General features: G+C 39.9%; 1 protein-coding gene across 2 annotated transcripts in view; it reads left to right on the top strand.

Annotated features, from left to right (window-relative positions):
- LOC124805013 (coatomer subunit beta) overlaps positions 1-20,807 on the top strand; it is a 122,038-nt gene that overhangs the window by 50,545 nt on the left and 50,686 nt on the right. For both annotated transcript variants that reach the window (XM_047265416.1, XM_047265417.1), the window contains exons 6-10: positions 3,337-3,474; positions 9,718-9,910; positions 15,429-15,577; positions 17,342-17,482; positions 17,564-17,698. In XM_047265416.1, the coding sequence (XP_047121372.1) occupies positions 3,337-3,474; positions 9,718-9,910; positions 15,429-15,577; positions 17,342-17,482; positions 17,564-17,698 (756 nt within the window). The remainder of the gene's footprint in view (positions 1-3,336; positions 3,475-9,717; positions 9,911-15,428; positions 15,578-17,341; positions 17,483-17,563; positions 17,699-20,807) is intronic.

The following is a 20,807-nucleotide window of genomic DNA, read 5'->3' as shown; positions in this document are numbered from 1 at the left end:
AGCTGATCTAATGATTCCCTGTTCCTCGGGTCTGCCATGGCGGAAGACAGTACCTTGATGGTCATAAGAAATCGCAGAGGCCATTAGAGATCATCGGCGGGATCCTCAACACCATAAGCAGCACCCATTGATGGAGCATCGTATTGCCTTTAAGCATCTCTGTTCCCAGGTCTGTCACCCAATAAAACAATGGAAGTGAGAATGGTGGGAACAGTATCTTTCAACAGTCAGACCATGTACCTCTCCTTCGCAGGTTTGAGCTAAGGTCAGACATCTCTAGGGATACCAGGCACCTGCAGGTGTATCCTTGAATGGCACTGTCTACACTGACCGCGACGCCACTGTTGAACATTTTGTTCTGCATTATGCTCAAGCCTCAGCGTCTGAGAATTATCAACCTGCCTTCCGCATTTTAAAAGAGCAGGTGGAGTGGAAGGGCTTACCTTCTGCTACATGCCACCTATAGCCATATAATGCTGCATCCAGTGAATGGAAATTGGTCAGTGGCTTAGCCCATTGTCCCAATAGAGCTCCAGAGCCAGACCGCATCCACAACCAAATGATCAACCATTACTGGTCGATTGTCAGCATCATATCCTTGCCATCTATAACCACATCTGGAGCGAGTTCAAGTTCCCATCGCAATGGTGAGAATGTGTCATTGTCCCAGTGCAGAAACTGGGTAAGCACCCTCTAGAGATGGACAGTTATTGGCCAATAAGTTTCACCAATGTTATCTGTAAGTTGCTCAAATGCATGGTGAGCTGGTGGATGTGTTGGCTTCTTGAGTCTCGGGGTCTTCTGGCTCCATCCCAGGTGGTTTTCACCAAGGCTGTTCCACTACTGATAATCTGGTTTATCTGGAGTCTGCCATCTGAACAGCTTTCTGCCCAGTGTCAGCACCTTATAGCTGTTTTCTTGGACCTGCAAAAGGCTTATGACACCACATCCCTGCTACCTTACATGAGTGGGGTGGCTGGGGTCTGCTCCTGATTTTTATCCAGAACTGACTGTCACACTGTATGTTCAAGTTGGTACTTCCCAAGGTACCCCAATATCCACTGCATTGCTCTGTACTGAGTGTCCCTCTCTATCTAGTAGCCTCCTTGTATGCTGACAGCATTTGCCTCCACTATTGCTGTGTCACTGAACGTCAATTACAAGGCACCATACAAGAGGCACCCCTCACCCGTGGCTTTCAGTTTTCAGCTGCCAAGATTCTCGTCATGCACTTCTGTCGACATTGTACTGTTCATCCACAACTAGAACTTGACCTCGATGGCCACCTACTCAATGTGCTGGAGACTTACTGCTTTTTAGGACTGGTCTTCAATTCTTGGTTGGCTGCACCTTAATACACTTCAGTACCTGAGTAACACTAGCTGGGGCACAGATCGCACTACTCTTCTGCAGCTTTACAGAGAGAGCCCTTATACAATCCTCTCTTGATTATTGGAGTCTGGCATATGGTTCAGCATCACCCTCAGCAATGTGGATACTGGATCTGATACACCACTACGGGGCTCAGCATGCTACAGGAGCCTTTTAAATAGAACTGTGAACAGCTTACTAATGGAGGCTGGGGTCCCCCCATTTCGGGTCAGACGACAACAACAGATTTTTAATTATGCTACCCACATTTGCAGCTCCCCCAGGCATCTGAGCTAGTGTCTCCTCTTTCCAAACATGGAAATCCATATCCCATAAAGGCGGCCCAGATTGGGGACTACGATTGCAATCCACATCCGCCCCCCCCCCCCCCTACCCACTCCCCCTCTGAACTCCAGCTGTTTCCTCTTCCACCTGCCCACTCACATACACCTCCATGGTATCCTTCGGCCACAGCTTCAGCTTGACATATCGAGAGGTCCAAAAGAATCGATTTCTCCCTAGGCCCTCCATCACTGGTTTTTGTCCATCCGTGGTGCATCTTGGAGTTTGGAAGTAGTCTATACTGATGGCTCGATGGTTGCTGGTCATGTGGGCTTTGCTTATACTCACATGGTACATACTGAACTGCGATTTACTGGTAACCAGTTTGGTCACCCTATCAGGAGGTTCATTTCCCAGGATCCCAATGTGGGCCGGGATCCAGATGAAGGAACACTGAGCATCCCCATTGTTCAAGGGCATACAGGGAATCCTGGACAGCAATGTTCAAGGGATGGCAAGGGTAATATTGGTTGAGAGCTTTCAAATTGCTCAAGATGTTGCTGCAGATGAGAAAGGACCCACCAGTGCAGGAACGAGTATGCCCAAGAGGATGAAGGGTGGCCACCAACTCTACAGTGAAAACACTACAGCCACCTGGCAAGGATATTGCGGAGACATGGCCAGTCTGTCTGGCATACAGTTTTAATCTGCCAGGAAGTTTCGTATCAGCGCACACTCCGCTGCAGAGTGAAAATCTCATTCTGGAAATTTCCCCCAGGCTGTGGCTAAGTCATGTCTCCGCAGTATCCTTTCTTTCAGGAGTGCTAGTTCTGCAAGGTTCACAGTAAAGCTTATGTAAAGTTTGGAAGGTAGGAGACGAGGTACTGGCAGAAGTGAAGCTGTGAGGACGGGGCATGAGTCATGTTTGGGTAGCTCAGATGGTAGAGCACTTGCCCGCGAAAGGCAGAGGTCCCAAGTTCGAGTCGGTCTGGCACACAGTTTTAATCTGGTGTAGATATATTTGCACCCTCAAGTTTACATTACTTAGGAGATGCTTGGGCCAGTATGTCACAAGTATGTGAACACAAGAACTGAACAACAGCTGTCGCATAACAATATTTGTTTTTAGTGGAGAGTATATGTGTAGATTAGATGTGAATTAAAAAAAAAGAAAAGAAAAGAGCTTGAAGCTACTCCATTAAAAGTAATATGGATTTAGAACAAGACAGAAATTTCACATTTAAGCAGATAAATTTACTAATTTGGTTTGAGAGAACGGAAAAGAAAATGCACGATTTCTAGAAGGCCAGCCCAGTAATAAAAGAGCATATAGTTGAATGGACTCCACGTGTCAGAAGTTCGATTTCATACAAGGTGACAGCAGTTTAAAACTTTTCTGAATCACTTGGGAGTTTCTGTAATGTATATTTTCTTAGTTAAAGTAAAGGTCATCGATAAGTAGCTAGAGCGAGAGAGATACACTAAGTTGTCTTTAGTTGTGAATGAATTAAAATGCATGAATTCAGTATCAAGAGTGCAGTTAAAATGATTTCATTGTTTTGCATAACATTTGGCAACATGACTGGATTGGTTTTCACAATAAATGTGCTATGTTTTGCAATATATTTTTACTGAATATGCAGTACGTACTTAGTGCTCACTTCCCTGTTCTCTGTTCCTTAGGTCTGTCATGCCAATCCCTCAGAGCGCTCCAGATTTATTCGGTGCATATATAACTTGCTGAATTCATCGAGCCCTGCTGTTCGCTATGAAGCAGCTGGTACACTAGTAACACTGTCTAGTGCCCCAACTGCAATCAAGGTAACTGCAAGAATAAATAATACACTGCCTTTGTGACTTACTTGTTTCTGCCTGTGTTTTACACTACAGCTTAACATATTAGCACTTTTATTAATTTATGTGCAGACACTGCCAATGTTAGTGACCTTACTTACCAGAAATAAAGGATATAAACTACAAAACGTTTTTGTTGCTTGCTCCTTCATCTGTGATCAAAACCTCTGTATTCGTCATGTTGTCTCTCATCAGAAGACATGATTTTGCGACAGAGTGCTTAAGTTCTGAGGTACAGTATTATTTTCATCAAATGATCTATTGTTCAGCACCTCACAACTATCCCAACAAGAGTAGTACAGTCATTCCACTGCCATGTGAGCTCAAATAGATATTTTTCCAAATGCTTTTCTGGCACCTGCTTCATCAGTGACTTATTTCTTTTGTTAACAAATGGCCCATATGCTTAGTGATTTTATTTTATTTTACACTGATTTCCAATTCATGATATAATAATACAAACTGTGAACAAGATGTCCATACGATCGTGTTCTGAACAGAAGATGACATTCCAGTCAATGGACAACCATGCCAACAATGATGTCAGGGCACCTATGAAACGAGGTAGTGTTTGCCGGGTAGCCCCTTATCCACAATCACTGTGTACACAGTCACAGATGCTGCAGTATGACACATAGAAGATGCCTACCAGACTCTGTGGTAGAGCGCCAGAGAAAGAAAGGAAGCAGGACAGTCACAAACTGATGGCTGAGTGTGAATCATTCTGTGGTTTTTCGGATGTGGCAACAGTATATAGAGACCGAAAATATATCCTGAAGACCAGGACAGGGCCAACCACATGTGACTTCAGAAGAGAGAACCGTTATTGGCTGTAAGGGCACAACGGTACTGCTTAGTACTGCACAGCAACTCGGATCTGACTTCGCAGCATACACTGAACATGTTCTATAGAGGGAAACAATGTATAGAAGGCTTCGGCAGAGTAGCCTTTGTTGTCTGAGACCTGCTGATGCTTCGTCACAGGAGCGAATGTCTACAGTGGAGTCATCAGCATGCCATCCGAGCAGTCGAACAGTAGGCCAATGTTTTCTTCACAGATGAGTTCTGATTTAGTCTGCAGAGGAACCAGTTACAGCAAAGTTAAAGCAATTTGAATCTATATGTCCGTAGATTGTTACCTGTGACAGACACACAATGTACTGTATGCTATTGTAAGCATGTATTTAAAGATTGAAATTGTAAGAAACCAAATCCAGAACAGTGTGCCAAGGCATCAAAAGCATTTGATTAGTGCAGTGAAACCCAGGAAAAGGGTGAAAGGAAGTGTGTATCACATTTTGAACATAAAATAATTAGAAATGCAGGGTGTATACAATCCGGGAAACACCTGGGAATTTTTTCATCCGGTAAAAAACTGGGAAAAACCCGGGAATATATTAGAATTCTGGGAATTTTTCATTCTTTTCAGTTAAATTTTTATAATTTTGACTGGTAAGAACCGATACTCTAACAAAGAATATTACTGTGTCCCACTACTGCAGAATAATACTTTAACAATAAAACATGAATGAATGAAAAAACGAAAATAAAACTTAAACTGCAAAGTATATGCGCCATATACAGCAACAAAACAAAGTGGTCATACAAGCGTCTGCCAACAGGAAAATTTGTCAAAGGCATTAGGAAGAATATGCAATGATTCGTAACAACAAATTGCCTCCGATGAGCGTGACGTCACAACTTTTTACATTAGATTCATTTTAGCAGTTACAAGAAGAATCATGCGCATGCGCAGCTGAGTAGTACCTTCTCCCGCTTCTGGCTACAGAAATATGGCAGTTGGCTGTGTAAGCAGCCAGGTTCGAATGCCTTGTTTCTTTTATGACCCAATGTAAGATCATTTAATGTTTTACACGTACGACCATGGGGCTCCCTACGACATTGTAGCTGCACAAGCACGGTGACGCCCGTCGTCTGGCGCTCTCTGGCAACTGCAGAAACGAACCTATTTCTAACAGGTCGCAGTAAAATATTCCGAATGGTGATTTGAAAAGTGTTACTATCAAAGAAAATTTCCTTTTATGCAAGTCGAACTATGTACGAGAATATACGATGAATTTCTTAAATCAAAGAGCGTTTGACTCTCATTTAAAAATAAACTCTTTGATGATGAGCCATTTAGATGAATTTAAAGCCCAGAAAAACAGACATTTGTGTCGTTGTTAAAAATTTTAATGGCACATTTGTGTGATATATCTTAAATTGTAATACGTGCATAAAAGACCAACATTATATGTGAAAGCTTAGCTTCTCTTTCAGCGTATTAATCTTATAGACCGATATTATAAGTTTATAATATTTACTTTTCTTGTAGCAACACTATGTATATTCCGTATTAATCCTATAGACCAATATTATAAGTGAAAGCTTTACTTTTCTTGTAGCAACACTGTGTATATTAATTTAAACCATTAACTTTTTATGTTTGTGTGTTCGCACTACTTAACAGTGATGTTGCTAATGGCTGACTTCATCACGTGTCGTAAGCTCTCGATACCTGGTATCATCGGCTGGTGAAAATCACGTGACATGAGCTATGACTGGCTTACAAAAGCACATCGCAATCTCAGTTTCAATGCTTCGGAAAGTAACATGGGCTGTTTGGTGGAATTCGAATTTATACTTTCGTGATACGAAAATATGCAGCGTACATGTTACTGCACATCAAAGACCTTTCCAAAACGTTTTTTTCCCCTGTGTTTCGTTTTCTAAAGCGCCGGTAATTCTACACCCGTGTATAAAACCATAACCATTCTAAGGATGGATAAGTTATACAGTTTCGAGAGAAAATTTACTGTCAGTTAACAGGGAAAAAGTATGTTTTCACCCAGGAGAAAATATATCTTTAACCAGGAAATCCAGGAGAAATCCGGGCATTTTTTTTCTTTGTCCGTGTATACACCCTGAAATGTAACTCTGCATTATGGTGCATCATTATAAATAAACTTGTGACTACATAACTACTGATATGTGACAAGTGATGTTTAGCTAGAAAGCAACATTTATGACTGATGATAGCGTACACTCAGTCTGAATAGTTATTGTAGTACATGGCTTGCTTGCCTAATGAAACACAGACATACTTTATTTATTTGTTTATTTTTTTAATCAGTTTATTATTTAGCATCATGGGCCTAAGTTAAAATATCCAAAAACAGTCTAAAATATAACATTCTCAATATTTAAAATGTGAACAGAGATAGTTTGGTACACAAAAACGGGTGACAGGGTGTTAAACTCGCATGGCGGTGAAATTATTATATATAATAAAATGTTTTATTCTCGTGTCATGGTCTGAGAAAGTGTTACTGCTTGTGGCTAAAATGGGTGCAGTGATAGGTTGATTAAAAACTAAAGCAAGCTAAAACATAAGATGATCAATAAATTAAAAAATTGTAAAGTCTTAAAAAAATAAACAAATAAACAAAAGATGTTTGCTGTAGCAAGTAAAAGTATCCAAGTGTAACTCTCACATAATGATATAATACACAACAAAACTATGCGAAATTATTATTGAATCATGGTGTGAGGTAGTGTAACATAAAAAATACTACCAGTGGCAAACAAAAAAAGGGGGGGGGGGGGTTTGCACTCGGTCATCTTATAGTGGCAAGACCAAGGGTAAAAACAAGTGATGATATTAAATATTAAAAATTAGAAGATATGTTAATTAACTTATTAACGTAGGACTGTTTATAGCATAAAAAGCACATAGAGCATAATGGACATCTGAAAACTATGTTAAATGTCAGCATCCTTAAAAAATGGGAAGGTTGAGATAGTAAGACCAAGATAGATTTATAAAGATGCCAAATATAAGAGGTAAGTGAATCAAATAATGATGTACCATCTGGTGGAGCTATATTTGTAATTATTTTACATCCAAAATGTAATAAAGATTCCCTCCTTTTTCTGGATTTCGCCACAAACTGCTGACGCATTTGATGCCTTGGCACACTGCTCATTCTGGATTCAGTATTTTACAATTCTGATCTTAATATGTTTATAATAACATACAATACGTTACGTCAGGATAATTGTACAACACATTGACACCTGTAAGTACAATTTTAGGCTGTCTGTTGTAAAATACTGTTTTTTATGTAAGTAAGCCAAACTTATACTTGTTGTATCTTTGATCTGTAAGGTCAAAATTGGCCAGTCTTGCAAGATATAATAAATTAAATATTTGTCAAAAACAGCTGAGGTGGAAAAAATTCAAAGTGTTCTTTAACAAATATACAGCTGTGGTATCCCCCATTAATAAAATGATTGAAATAATACTTGTTTTAGCAGCAGACTATACATTTTATTATTGATCTAAATAGTTCATTGTATTGTACACATATCTCGACAATGTTAAGTTCGTAGTGGAAATAATCTCAAGGCTGTGGCTAAGCCATTCATTCTCCATGGAATGTTAGCATAGCAAGGTATTTAGGTAGTGCATTTTCTGCAGAAAAGCAAAGGTCCTGCATTTATTTCACTGTCTGGTAAACTGTTTTAATCAGTGAAGTAAATGAGAACTTCACAGCCTTGTAAAATTACGTGTTAACGTACGCATCATAGGTGTGAAAACTAGGCAGTATAACACCAACATTTTATTCCTGAAGTATGGAACGGAACATTGTGCGAGAATATATTCCATCGTTTCAATGTATTGTATTTGGGGTACAATACCTTAATCACATACTCCAAAGACTATTTGTAGTCTTATCCCTATAGCACTCAAGTAGCATGTGTTTGAACACAGTGAAATTTTGTGTATAAATGTCATAACCTCTACAGCAAGGAAAGTGCACTCTGTATATATAAAGTTTGGCAAGAACACACGTGACATAATTTTATCTACATTAGACTGTCAAGAGTAACATCTGTAACAAGGAACAGTGTGTAGATGTCCATGTCATCCTCACTTTTTTTTATTTTTATTCTGTAGTTCTAGTTCACGGAAATGACAATCTAAGCCTGCAGCACATCGCAGTGACATGACACAATAGTAGACTGCACACAAACTGTAACTGATACAATGTTTGTAAGAGCAATTTTTACCACATTTCGAACGTATTTAGTTTTTTTATTCGGTGACATAATTAGAATGTATTACAACACGGAGCTTCATCAAACTTTGTGGAGATGTTAACACATTATGAGTGTTAAATTATGTAACTTTCATTTCAATTGGAACTAGTGTCCATCATCATCAGTATGATTCGTCCTCATCACAGACACACATACTGTCTTATATTTATTGTGACATGGAAGCAAGCATCCTCTGAATGTTACTTCGGGGTATTTATTGCTCTTTCTGGAACACATACTGGGTCAGTTTATTAAGATTGCTGGTATGTAAGTAATCATCTTCCCATCATTTCCCAGACATGCTCTCTGGGTGACAAATCAGGGCACTGGACAGGCCAGTTAACGATCTGTACATACCTCAAAATATTTGTTGCCTGAACTGCACAGTGGGTTCTTGGCATCATCGTTCTGAAACATGTCATTTGGTACTCTGGTCATGAAGAGTATGACAGTATGGGTAAACATTCTTGGCACTTAGTGACAAGCACTCAGCCTTCCTTCAGTAATTAAAAGATCAATCATATTGTCTCATCCAACAGGTCAGTTCAGCCTTCCTTCAGTAATTAGCAAGTCAGTCACATTGTCATAGCCAATAGTTTTCCATGCCATGCTTCCAGTAGTCGGAGAGGTACTGGTCTCTAGAGTTGCAGCTTTGTGTCATTCACCTGACCATCAATGGACACAATGGCATTGTTCTGACTGCACTCAATACCGTGTAGGCCTCTCTTGGCCATTGTATGGTGTCAGAAGTAAATGACACACGGCAGCTCGAGATCTCCAGTACTTTGTTCCCGACTGTTTGTGATGGCACACTGCCTGTAAGCTCTACCAGGTAGCAATTGTTGTCATAAATGAATCATCCAATACCCATTTAAAGTACAACAAAAACAAGTACCTACTTGTCCTTTCTGCACAATTGCTAGTGCAATACACTGATCAGGAGTTATCTATTCACCTGTTTCAAGAGTACAGTGCATGGTATTTTGTTTATGACTACTTTTCATATGGCTACTTTGCATACTGGAAGGAATAAATTGTACATTATGATACTCGGAATTTATATACTGCATTTAAAAATAATGATTTCTTAAAACTTGATGTTTACAGGCTGCTGCATCTTGCTACATTGAATTGATAGTGAAAGAAAGTGACAATAATGTGAAGCTAATTGTATTGGATCGTCTCATAGCTCTGAAGGAGCACCCAACACATGAAAGAGTGCTTCAGGATCTTGTGATGGACATACTACGTGTTCTCTCAAGTCCAGATCTTGAAGTTCGTAAGAAGACACTCAACTTAGGTTGGTATTTACAGCTGCATCTGACGCTGATTTAATAATTTTCTTTTCTGTCCCAGATTCACTCCTTTACCCTCGAAGATGATACTGTGGGGTAGAATAATTTGTGAATTAACCAGTGTTGTATCACCTGCATAGCAAATAAATGATTGAGGTCTTACATAAAGTAAAGTTGCAGCTCGGTACTTAACTTTACGAGAAATGTCAGTGCTGCCAGTAGTCACAAAGAAAAGTATACACACTATTCTAGCCTTTGTAACTATTGGGTCTTTTGTCGGATAGGAGAGAGGGATGCACCTGTTGTGAGGACAAGGGTAGACAAAGATGAAAGTGTGGTGGGGCCTATCAGAGAGAGTAGCCCCCTGCCCCTCCTTTTATCTTTATTACCTCTCTTCCTCCCAAATGATGGGCCATTCATCATTCTGAGGTCTGAGTGACTTGCCCTTGGTTTTTAACCTTCCCTGATCCATCCTCCTCTCATCCCTGAGGGAAGAACTACTAGTTCCGAAAGCTATGATAGTGTGTGTGCTTTTGTGTGTGTCTGTCATTCAGTATGGACATTTGTCCTAAAGGTAAGTATTTGCCAGCTTTTCCATCTCATAATGTTATAGTTTCCTTGAGAATTATTGTTTTTATACAACTAACTGGGCAAATCATTGACAGCAAAAACGAAAAAAAATTATGCCAGGACTAAGCCCTGCTGTACCCTTGTCTTTACTGCCCTCACAGCAGAGTGCCTCATTTTTAACTGATATAAATTGTTCACTGTTACTTGAATGTGAATCAGTTACAGTTAATGAGGAGTTACTTAGCCTATGGTAGTAAAGCTATACCAAAAACGACACTGTCACAGACCACATTAATCACACAATACTTGAGACACCGTGCTTTTGTTTTCAAATGCAGTCACTGTTTAATTAACAGTTTCAAGGATAGTGATGATAGTATTCTTCCTCTATTGGAAACCATACTGACTGCTGGAGAGAAGAGCTTGCTTTCCAGGGTAGTTGTACAGTTGATGGTACAAATGGGAGTCAAAATTTTAGAGAATAGTGAGATAATAGAATCAAGTCAGTAGTTTTGTGGGAGGTGCTGTCTCAATTTTATATACTTGTTTGAACTCAGAAATTTTCAGTGACTTAGGGAAAATTCTAAGCACTTATTAAATGACAGTATTTGTTATAAAAGTCAGATGTACACTCCTGGAAATGGAAAAAAGAACACATTGACACCGGTGTGTCAGACCCACCATACTTGCTCCGGACACTGCGAGAGGGCTGTACAAGCAATGATCACACGCACGGCACAGCGGACACACCAGGAACCGCGGTGTTGGCCGTCGAATGGCGCTAGCTGCGCAGCATTTGTGCACTGCCGCCGTCAGTGTCAGCCAGTTTGCCGTGGCATACGGAGCTCCATCGCAGTCTTTAACACTGGTAGCATGCCGCGACAGCGTGGACGTGAACCGTATGTGCAGTTGACGGACTTTGAGCGAGAGCGTATAGTGGGCATGCGGGAGGCCGGGTGGACGTACCGCCGAATTGCTCAACACGTGGGGCGTGAGGTCTCCACAGTACATCGATGTTGTCGCCAGTGGTCGGCGGAAGGTGCACGTGCCCGTCGACCTGGGACCGGACCGCAGCGACGCACGGATGCACGCCAAGACCGTAGGATCCTACGCAGTGCCGTAGGGGACCGCACCGCCACTTCCCAGCAAATTAGGGACACTGTTGCTCCTGGGGTATTGGCGAGGACCATTCGCAACCGTCTCCATGAAGCTGGGCTACGGTCCCGCACACCGTTAGGCCGTCTTCCGCTCACGCCCCAACATCGTGCAGCCCGCCTCTAGTGGTGTCGCGACAGGCGTGAATGGAGGGACGAATGGAAACGTGTCGTCTTCAGCGATGAGAGTCGCTTCTGCCTTGGTGCCAATGATGGTCGTATGCGTGTTTGGCGCCGTGCAGGTGAGCGCCACAATCAGGACTGCATACGACCGAGGCACACAGGGCCAACACCCGGCATCATGGTGTGGGGAGCGATCTCCTACACTGGCCGTACACCACTGGTGATCGTCGAGGGGACACTGAATAGTGCACGGTACATCCAAACCTGTCATCGAACCCATCGTTCTACCATTCCTAGACCGGCAAGGGAACTTGCTGTTCCAACAGGACAATGCATGTCCGCATGTATCCCGTGCCACCCAACGTGCTCTAGAAGGTGTAAGTCAACTACCCTGGCCAGCAAGATCTCCGGATCTGTCCCCCATTGAGCATGTTTTGGACTGGATGAAGGGTCGTCTCATGCGGTCTGCACGTCCAGCACGAACGCTGGTCCAACTGAGGCGCCAGGTGGAAATGGCATGGCAAGCCGTTCCACAGGACTACATCCAGCATCTCTACGATCGTCTCCATGGGAGAATAGCAGCCTGCATTGCTGCGAAAGGTGGATATACACTGTACTAGTGCCGACATTGTGCATGCTCTGTTGCCTGTGTCTATGTGCCTGTGGTTCTGTCAGTGTGATCATGTGATGTATCTGACCCCAGGAATGTGTCAATAAAGTTTCCCCTTCCTGGGACAATGAATTCACGGTGTTCTTATTTCAATTTCCAGGAGTGTATTTTTTGTGATTATAGATATGACATTCCATACTTTGGAGTAAAGAACATGGAAACAACTTTTATCGCATCTCTGGGTATGATAATGTTCTAATAGAAAACATACTTCCCAGGCAACTCTGCACCAAGCAAGACCGCTGCATGTGTGTGTGTGTTGTGTTGAGTTTGAACTTCAGTTCAGTTACTGATTTCAGAAAGTAGTCACTGAAATCGTATGGGTTAAGTGTTGTGTCTTCATGCAGTATGGTTGTGTGGTGGGGGTGGGTGGATGGGGGGGGGGGGCACACACATATGCATGCCTGCACTTACTTAATGAAATCTGATGCTGCTCTGCAGTTGTTCGGAGCACTTTCAGTATACTGTTCACAAGCTACTCTTATAGACAGAGTAAGTCCGTCTTTGTAGTGTTTGTTACACTTCAGGTAGGCCCTCTACATGATGTTATTCCACTTGACCCCCACCTTCACAAAAGCTTTTACAAATTTTAAATATGGTGAGCATCTCCTCCCTAATGTGAGGGATATCATAAGAACGGCATTTCACTTCTTTTAATTGGACCGAACAAGGTGGTGTAGTGGTTAACACACAGGACTCATATTGGGAGGACAACGATTCAAATCTCCATCCAGCCTTCCAGATTTAAATTTTCTGCGATTTCCCAAAATTGCTAAAGACAGATACTAGAATGGTTCCTTTGAAAGGTCATTGCCAGTTTTCTTGCCCATCCTTCCCTAATAAGAGCTTGTGCTCCATCTCTAAAGACTTCATTGTCAACAGCATTTTAAACACTAACTTTCCTTCCTTCCTTCCTTCTTTTAATTGGATATTTGGGGCAGGTGTTCTTTAAAGTGTTGAAAAAGAAGAACATAAATTAATAAATGTTCACAATAAATAATAAAATACAATTTACGCAGTACTCTTGTAATTTTGAATTTCATACGTGTGGCTGAAGTAGAGAGGATATCATATGTAGACTGTCAATGGGATGAAAAATGTTTTTGGAGAAGAGAAATTTGTTAACATCAAATATAGATTTAAGTGTTAGGATGTCTGTCCTGAAGGTATTTGCCTGGAGTGTAGCCATGTGCGTAACTGAGACATGGCAATAAACAATTTAGTCAAGAAGAGAATAGAGGCTTTTGCAATGATGCTACGGAAGAATACTGAAGATTGGGTGAGTAGATCGTACAACTAATGAGGGGGTACTGAATTGAAATGGAGAGACGAGAATTTTGTGTTACAGCTTGGCTAAAGGAAGGGATTGGTCGATAGGACACATTCTGGGACATCAAGAGGTCACCAGTTTAGTATTGGAGGGAATTTTCGAGGGAGGGGGGGAGGAAGGTAAAAATCATAGAGGGAGATTGAGATGAATGCATTAAGCAGATTCAGAAGGATGTAGGTTGCATTAGTTATTCAGAGAGCAGTCTTCGGACTGAAGATCACAGTAGAATTGTCACTTTAGAGGAGGAAAGACTATAGACGAAAAATACTGTCTTTTTGTGAAATTTAAATACAATAGACTCTTACTAATCTGGCCATTCGTAGCACATATGGGTGTCGCATTAGCGGAAGTGCAGATTATTTAGTGTGTCTAAAATTTAATGTTAACACATACGGATTATTCTTTATGAAATCCAAAGACACATTTGTAGAAAACTTAGTCCTTGAGTGTGTTTCTATAGAGTAACATCACTCACTATGAAATGTCCCAAATTTTTAGTTGACTCAAAGATGATATGTGGCAGCAGCATACTGTATCACACAACTACTTTACAAGCGTTACAACAGTACTGCCTGTTACTGGTTGTTGGATAATGTACTCCAAGAAGATATTTGCAACTTCAGCACCATCTGCGTGAGATATTGTCATTGTCTCTCCTCCTACATCCTTTTCGTCATCACTTTCCGTCATAACTTTCCTGTATGCTTTTGATTATCTCTTCATTAGGTTAGTGTTTTGTCATAAATAGTTTCTTGCCCAGCACTATACTCAGCAGCAACGGCTTTCTATAAAGAACTTCAGTTCAACTTATCTCTAACTTGGAGTTTCCACTTGAGGTCTAAAATAATGTGATTCCTTTTAGATGATGTGAGACTGAACTGTGCAAGCCACAATTTCACACAATAATTCATTATTGTATGCATCATTTCTGCTTGAGCAACTTCAGGCTGGATGTGGATGGGATTACTGAGAGTCTGGACAACGGGCTGATGGATTAGCTAGAGTTTAGTGCAATAAAAATGTCTCCAGTTTTGACCCAGGGGCCACCTTATCTACCACATGTTAATATTGTCCTTTCTCTAACCTTTAACGTATACAGTACGTTTCTCAGTACTAATTTGCATGTCTATCTCTAAATGAGAATGTCATTCACAACAGATTGAAAGAACTAGTAGATCATGGTCAACAAGACATACACCTCCCACATTACTTAGTTTTTACACATCTCTTTAAAGATCTTACAGATTCAAAAATATCTTTTGCGATATGTTGGTTCTGGTTTGCTTATTTCTGTTAAAGTCACCACGTATGATATTTGTTTTGTGTTTTAGAATGCAAACTTTAAACTTGAAGATTAACGTTTTGCATTCATTGTTGAAAAGTTATATGCTGTGAAACTCGTATATTCATAATCATTGATAATGCATAGTTAATGAATATATTTCGTGTGCATGTGGAACTTATATTGCAGTTTCTCTAGACCTTTAGTTAAGAGAAAGGGGGAAACGTTACAGGTTGAGAAAATGCATGCTTTACTAAAACTTCTTGAGAATTCTGATAAAACCGTAATTATCAGAATGTAGATATATTTATCAAGCAACTCACCATTATAAGTTGTCGCTATGCATTTAATTTAATTGCATGTGTATGTCCTTGACTGATTTTCAAATTTGCAGCAATGGACCTTGTTTCGTCTCGCAACATTGAGGAAATGGTGCTTGTGTTGAAAAAAGAAGTAGCTAAAACTCATAATGTGGTGGAGCATGAGGACACGGGAAAATACAGACAGCTTCTCGTTCGCACCCTTCATTCCTGCTGCATCAAGGTATGCAACACTAGTGTCTACTCATAAAAGATTGGTTGATGAGTGGAAACAACTGAAAATGTTAAAATGTTAATTTCAGTGGAATTCTTCAAAAGCAGAAACAAACTGAGAAAAGGAAGACAAGGAGGTTTAATTAGTTTGTGAACTGAACTGATATGAAGAGTGGTTAATATTATGTGATTCTAAAGAAATATTTTTGGTATCCCCCACTGCTGCAGAATAGAACATGTTTCCTTTTGAAGATTTGCACTGAAATTAACATTATTAGCTAATGTATAAAGAGCTTGCATGAACTTTTTTTTCTAAAAATTACAATAGATTATTAAGTGTGAACTAAGAGATTATTGAAAAAGTAAACAAATAAAATTTTAAACACTCAGTTTTGCTTAACATTATTTACAGCAAATGCTTGAAGTTCCTGCCTCCAACAGCACATAGTAAGTGCAGCGGGTAATGCCAGCCACAGTAACACAGCAGGAGCGTAGTCAGACAAAACCGGGCTGCCAGAAGTGCTCCAACCTTCTGTACACCCGTCGCTGATTGGCTATCGTTTTATGTTCATAGCCGTACTATGGTGCATTTCACACTTATGGTTATCTGGAAAGTTTTGATTGATTCCCCATCCCCTGCTGCTCTAACATTATCAGTTTGTTTTTCTCCACTGTGTAGTATTTCAAAAATATTCATGACTTTAAATTTAATGATTTCGTAGTACAGCGTGAAACAGTCAGAGCTATGTTGGAGGCATTGAAATCCCATTCTGCAGGATGGTACTTCAAATTTTACTGTGGCATTCAGATTTAGATTTTCCATGATTTCCTTCAATTAAAGGGTGGTTCCTTTGAAAAGGACAGAGCCAGTTTTCATCCCCAGTCAGAGCGTGTGCTGCATGTCTGATGAACTTGCCATCCTTTGTCCTCAAGCCAGAGTCCACAACTTTATTTTCATACAAGAAATGTCAGTCTCACTTCAGCTGTTGTAAGTGTTTTGACAATGTCAATACAAATTGACCAGTGCTAATTAGTACTGACAATACAAGAAACCAAGGAGCAGTTTGCTTTTCCTATTTATATTATGTGTGCCATTGGCTGTCGTAGCGACTGTGTTGGTATCATGGAAGAACATGGTCTCTGTGGATTCTCTTAGGTGCAATCTGTGTCTTCAAGTGGAAAGAACATTATATTGTTCCATTTGCCCAACCACTTAAAAACTGTAATTATTACAAAATAATACATTTCACTGATGGAAATGTTAAATGCTCAGTATGACTACTAATTTTAGATGAAAAATCCATCTTGGATGAATAGTTCATGTCATTTGTGTAATTTAATTGCAGGAATGTACAGATGCCTTACCAGGTCAGTGTATTATTGTTTGCTTCTTCACCATAACTTGATTTCCTGTGGCGTTAGTAAATTATTACTGTCATAATTCTCTAAGTATTATTGGCTTGTGGTTTTATTGTTCTATTTAATTGCCCCTCTATTCTTGATAACATCTATTCCTTGTAACCTCTTTACTCAGTCTCCTATTTGTCCTGTCAAAATAACATGTCTTACCAATATACCTGGGTATTTGATCACTTTCTTCATATCCCTCACGTCAAATTGAAAGTTTGTTGATATATGCGTGTCCCTGGGTACTGTAGATCCAAGATATTTGTAGACTAATGTTACACCAAAAGGCTTGTGACCTACTTAACTCTGTGCAGTATATTGTCTCCAGTGTGAATGAGAAATATACATTTAAATATTTCTCATTTAGTTTCCAGATGTAGCAGCTACTGTCATCCCAGTTTTGATTGAATTCTTGTCAGACACTAATGAACTTGCTGCCTCTGATGTTCTCGTGTTTGTGAGGGAAGCTATACAGAAGTTTGAAGGACTTCGGCCATTGATCATTGAGGTAAAATGAAAATTCATTTACCATCAGTACTATTTCCTCATTTCTGTAATATATTGTAGAAACATTTACTTTGTTTTGCAGAGGCTTTTAGATGCTTTCCCAACAATTAAGTCAGTGAAAGTTCATCGTTCAGCACTGTGGATTCTTGGCGAATATGCAACTACACCAGATGACATTCAGTCTGTTATGAACCAAGTGCGACAAACTCTCGGAGAGGTAAGATAATGTTCGAAGTATTTGCAATTATAGTTGTAATAGTTCCTCCTTCCTAATTACGGGAAACTAAGAACGGACTGTGTGACATGAAGAGTATGATACTTTTTTTCTAAGTGATGTGTGACTACAGTTCAGTCTGAATTTTAATTTGATTCCGTAACTAGAATTTTTCACAAACTTTTTAAGTAATGTCTTAGATTCTCAATGTGTTTTACCATTAAAATCTGTATCATTAAACCAGAATCCTATTGTATTTCCATGATGAGTACTGACACTAGATGTGGGAAAACAGAAATATGCTATATTCCCTTCCACTGGGAATTATGTTAACATTGGGTTATGTAAGATGGTGAAAAGGGGTGTGGAGGCTTTTGAACTGAAAAGTAAACCTCTTTCACAGGAACTCCTACTTATAGAATTGAAGAATTCTTTATGTTGGTTACATTTTATTTATTTGATAACTGGCCTCAGCTGCATAGCCATCGTCAGATCTATAAGAGGAAAATATAAACTTAGGTATTTCAGAACATATGAAACATCAACAGAGCATATAAGGAAAATCAAGTTAACTACCTTAAAAAGAGCAGTGATGCACCAGATATGTAGTCGTAAACTGAACATGTGGTTGTGTAGAAGGTGAGTAATTCTCAACTAAGGAAAAAAAATTACGATGGTTGTCATTAGTGGAAGAAAGGCAAACAGATTTTTAAGTCAAATATTTTATGAAACACAACTAAATTTCAGAAAGTGGAACAAAATGTAAGGTTTATACATTTGGCAGTTACATATAACAATTTTTAAAACTAGATTAAATATCAGAAAAAAATGGGAAAGATAGGTTCATTATGCCTGTCAGCGACTGAACGTATCATCAGTGTAATGAGTAGCAATCTATCTTTCCATATTGTTATTCCATCCTGGACTTTCTATTGTTTAAGTATAAGAAACTATCATGCAGTGGTAAATTTCTTAGTATATCAGATGAGTATAATTTAATTTGTAGTGATACCCAGAGACTAAGGTTATGAGGCCTGTGGCTCTACCAACAAACTGAGTTTTTCACTTGGTACCACTGTTGTTTATGGCAGTAAGCACTGAAATGAATGAGTGGTAACATTCATCAGTAGCGTCCCAACTCTCATTGAGCTGGCTGTTACAGATGAATGCTGTCATTCCATCTCCCATCATGTGTGAAGTACATGCTGTGATACACTCCCCAAATGCCAAGGGCATGAGTGCTGCCACAATTCATCACAGTCGTGCTAGTGTATGGGGAGAAGGCAACACCTTACAACATGGGTACAGAATTTCACTTTCGGAAGAATGGAAATTCACAATGAAAAGAGACCTGGATGCCTGTCCATTGCGACCGATGAACTGGTGCAAAAACTTTAAGAGCATATTCATTCTGATTGCTGTGTGACCATTGATGACCTGGATGAACTGTGGACCATTGTTCATGAAATCTTGAGTGATCAATTAGGATATCGCAAGTTGTGTGCACGATAGGTTTTTGGAGATGCAGAATGCAAAATCAGCATAGGCAAGACCATGCTAGAGTTTCATGATCATTTTGCGAGTGACAGAGAGACTTTTCTGTACTCCATAGTGATGGGATGAAACTATGGTTCACCGCCATACTCCAGAGAACAAGTAAGTCAGTGCAGTGCTGACATGCCCATTCCCCTGCAAAAAAAGTTAAAACTCAGCAGACAGCTTAAAGAGTCATGGCAGCCACTTTCTGCACCAGAAAACACATTCTGCTTGTTGAATTTTTGCCGAGAGGTGAAACCATCAATTCTGTGCAATACTATGAGGCCCTCAAGAAGCTCCCCAGTGCAATCCAGAATGAATGCCCTGCAATGCTGACAAAGGGAGTCTGCCTCCTTGGTGACAAAACTAGGCTGCACTCCGCACTCATAACGCAAAAGTTATTGACCACACTTCATTGCAATCTTTTGGACCACCCCTCTCACAGTCTCTGTCTTGCATCATTTTGTTTTCCTAAATTGAAGGAATGTGTGATCAAAAAAGAGTTTTCCAATGATGAGGAGATGAAAATTGAAGTGGAGAAGTGGTTCAATAAGTTAGCAGAAGACACCTGAGGTGCAGTTATTAAAAAACTCATCCCACAGTTGACAGAACGTGTTGATGTAAATGGGGGCTATGTGGAAAAATGATGTAATACCTATGCAATTGTTGCTGTATGTTTCATTGAAATTATGCATTTGTGTTTGTGGAAAAAATCTTGTAATCTTATTTTCCTGATATCTCTCATACATACAAAACCAAACTGTCATGTTAAAAGCATTAGCACAAATATAAAATGTGTCTGAAAGTATAATCTTAGGTAAGATGAGGAGGTGTCTAACCAAGATGACATCAGCAGTATTTCTCAGTCCATGATGAGCAGTCCATCAGTATGCAGTGAGCACAAAAGAAATAGAACAAGCAGTTGCGCAAACAGTCTGTCGGTTTTAAGCTTTTGCAACTCTCCATTTCGAATTTTTGTGTAAGTGAGAGTTTTCATGCTTTTTTATTTTTTCAGACAAATGTATAAGATTCCTGATTCATGCATTAGTTAACAGATTAACTTCTGGGCTGAAAATCGGGCAATTTTGTACATTGCACATACACAACTACTTAAAATTATTATTCACTTAATTGTTAAATCTTCATTTGTAGTCTCGCTTATTTTATTTCATCACTTTCTCAGGCAACGGATCTGGTCTGGGAGGCGCGAGTTCCTTTGCGGCTAACTTTTCCTGGTTATTTTTCTTTTCTGTTAGCAATTAATGCAGGTTCAACAGACCTCATGTTCACACTATACAGGAAAGCTGATTCCCGCACATTAGACAACAAGCTCCAAATATACTGCCATTTGCGGAAATTATTAAATTCAAGTAGTACTATCTACCAACAGGGTCACTTACTTGAACGCAAATTAGGCACTGAGAGCCATAAGGGCGAAAAGCAAATCATCTTCGCCCCCATATTTAAATGAACATCAAAGAAACCATTAAGAAGCTTTTTGTGAATGTTCGTATATCTGTGCAATGTGGGCCTACATTAGGGAGAAGCCCGACCCACCATAAGATCAACAGATGTC

This window comes from Schistocerca piceifrons, chromosome 7, assembly GCF_021461385.2.
Source record: "Schistocerca piceifrons isolate TAMUIC-IGC-003096 chromosome 7, iqSchPice1.1, whole genome shotgun sequence".
In the NCBI taxonomy this organism is placed as follows: domain Eukaryota; kingdom Metazoa; phylum Arthropoda; class Insecta; order Orthoptera; family Acrididae; genus Schistocerca; species Schistocerca piceifrons.
This window is presented reverse-complemented; position numbering and strand designations above follow the sequence as displayed.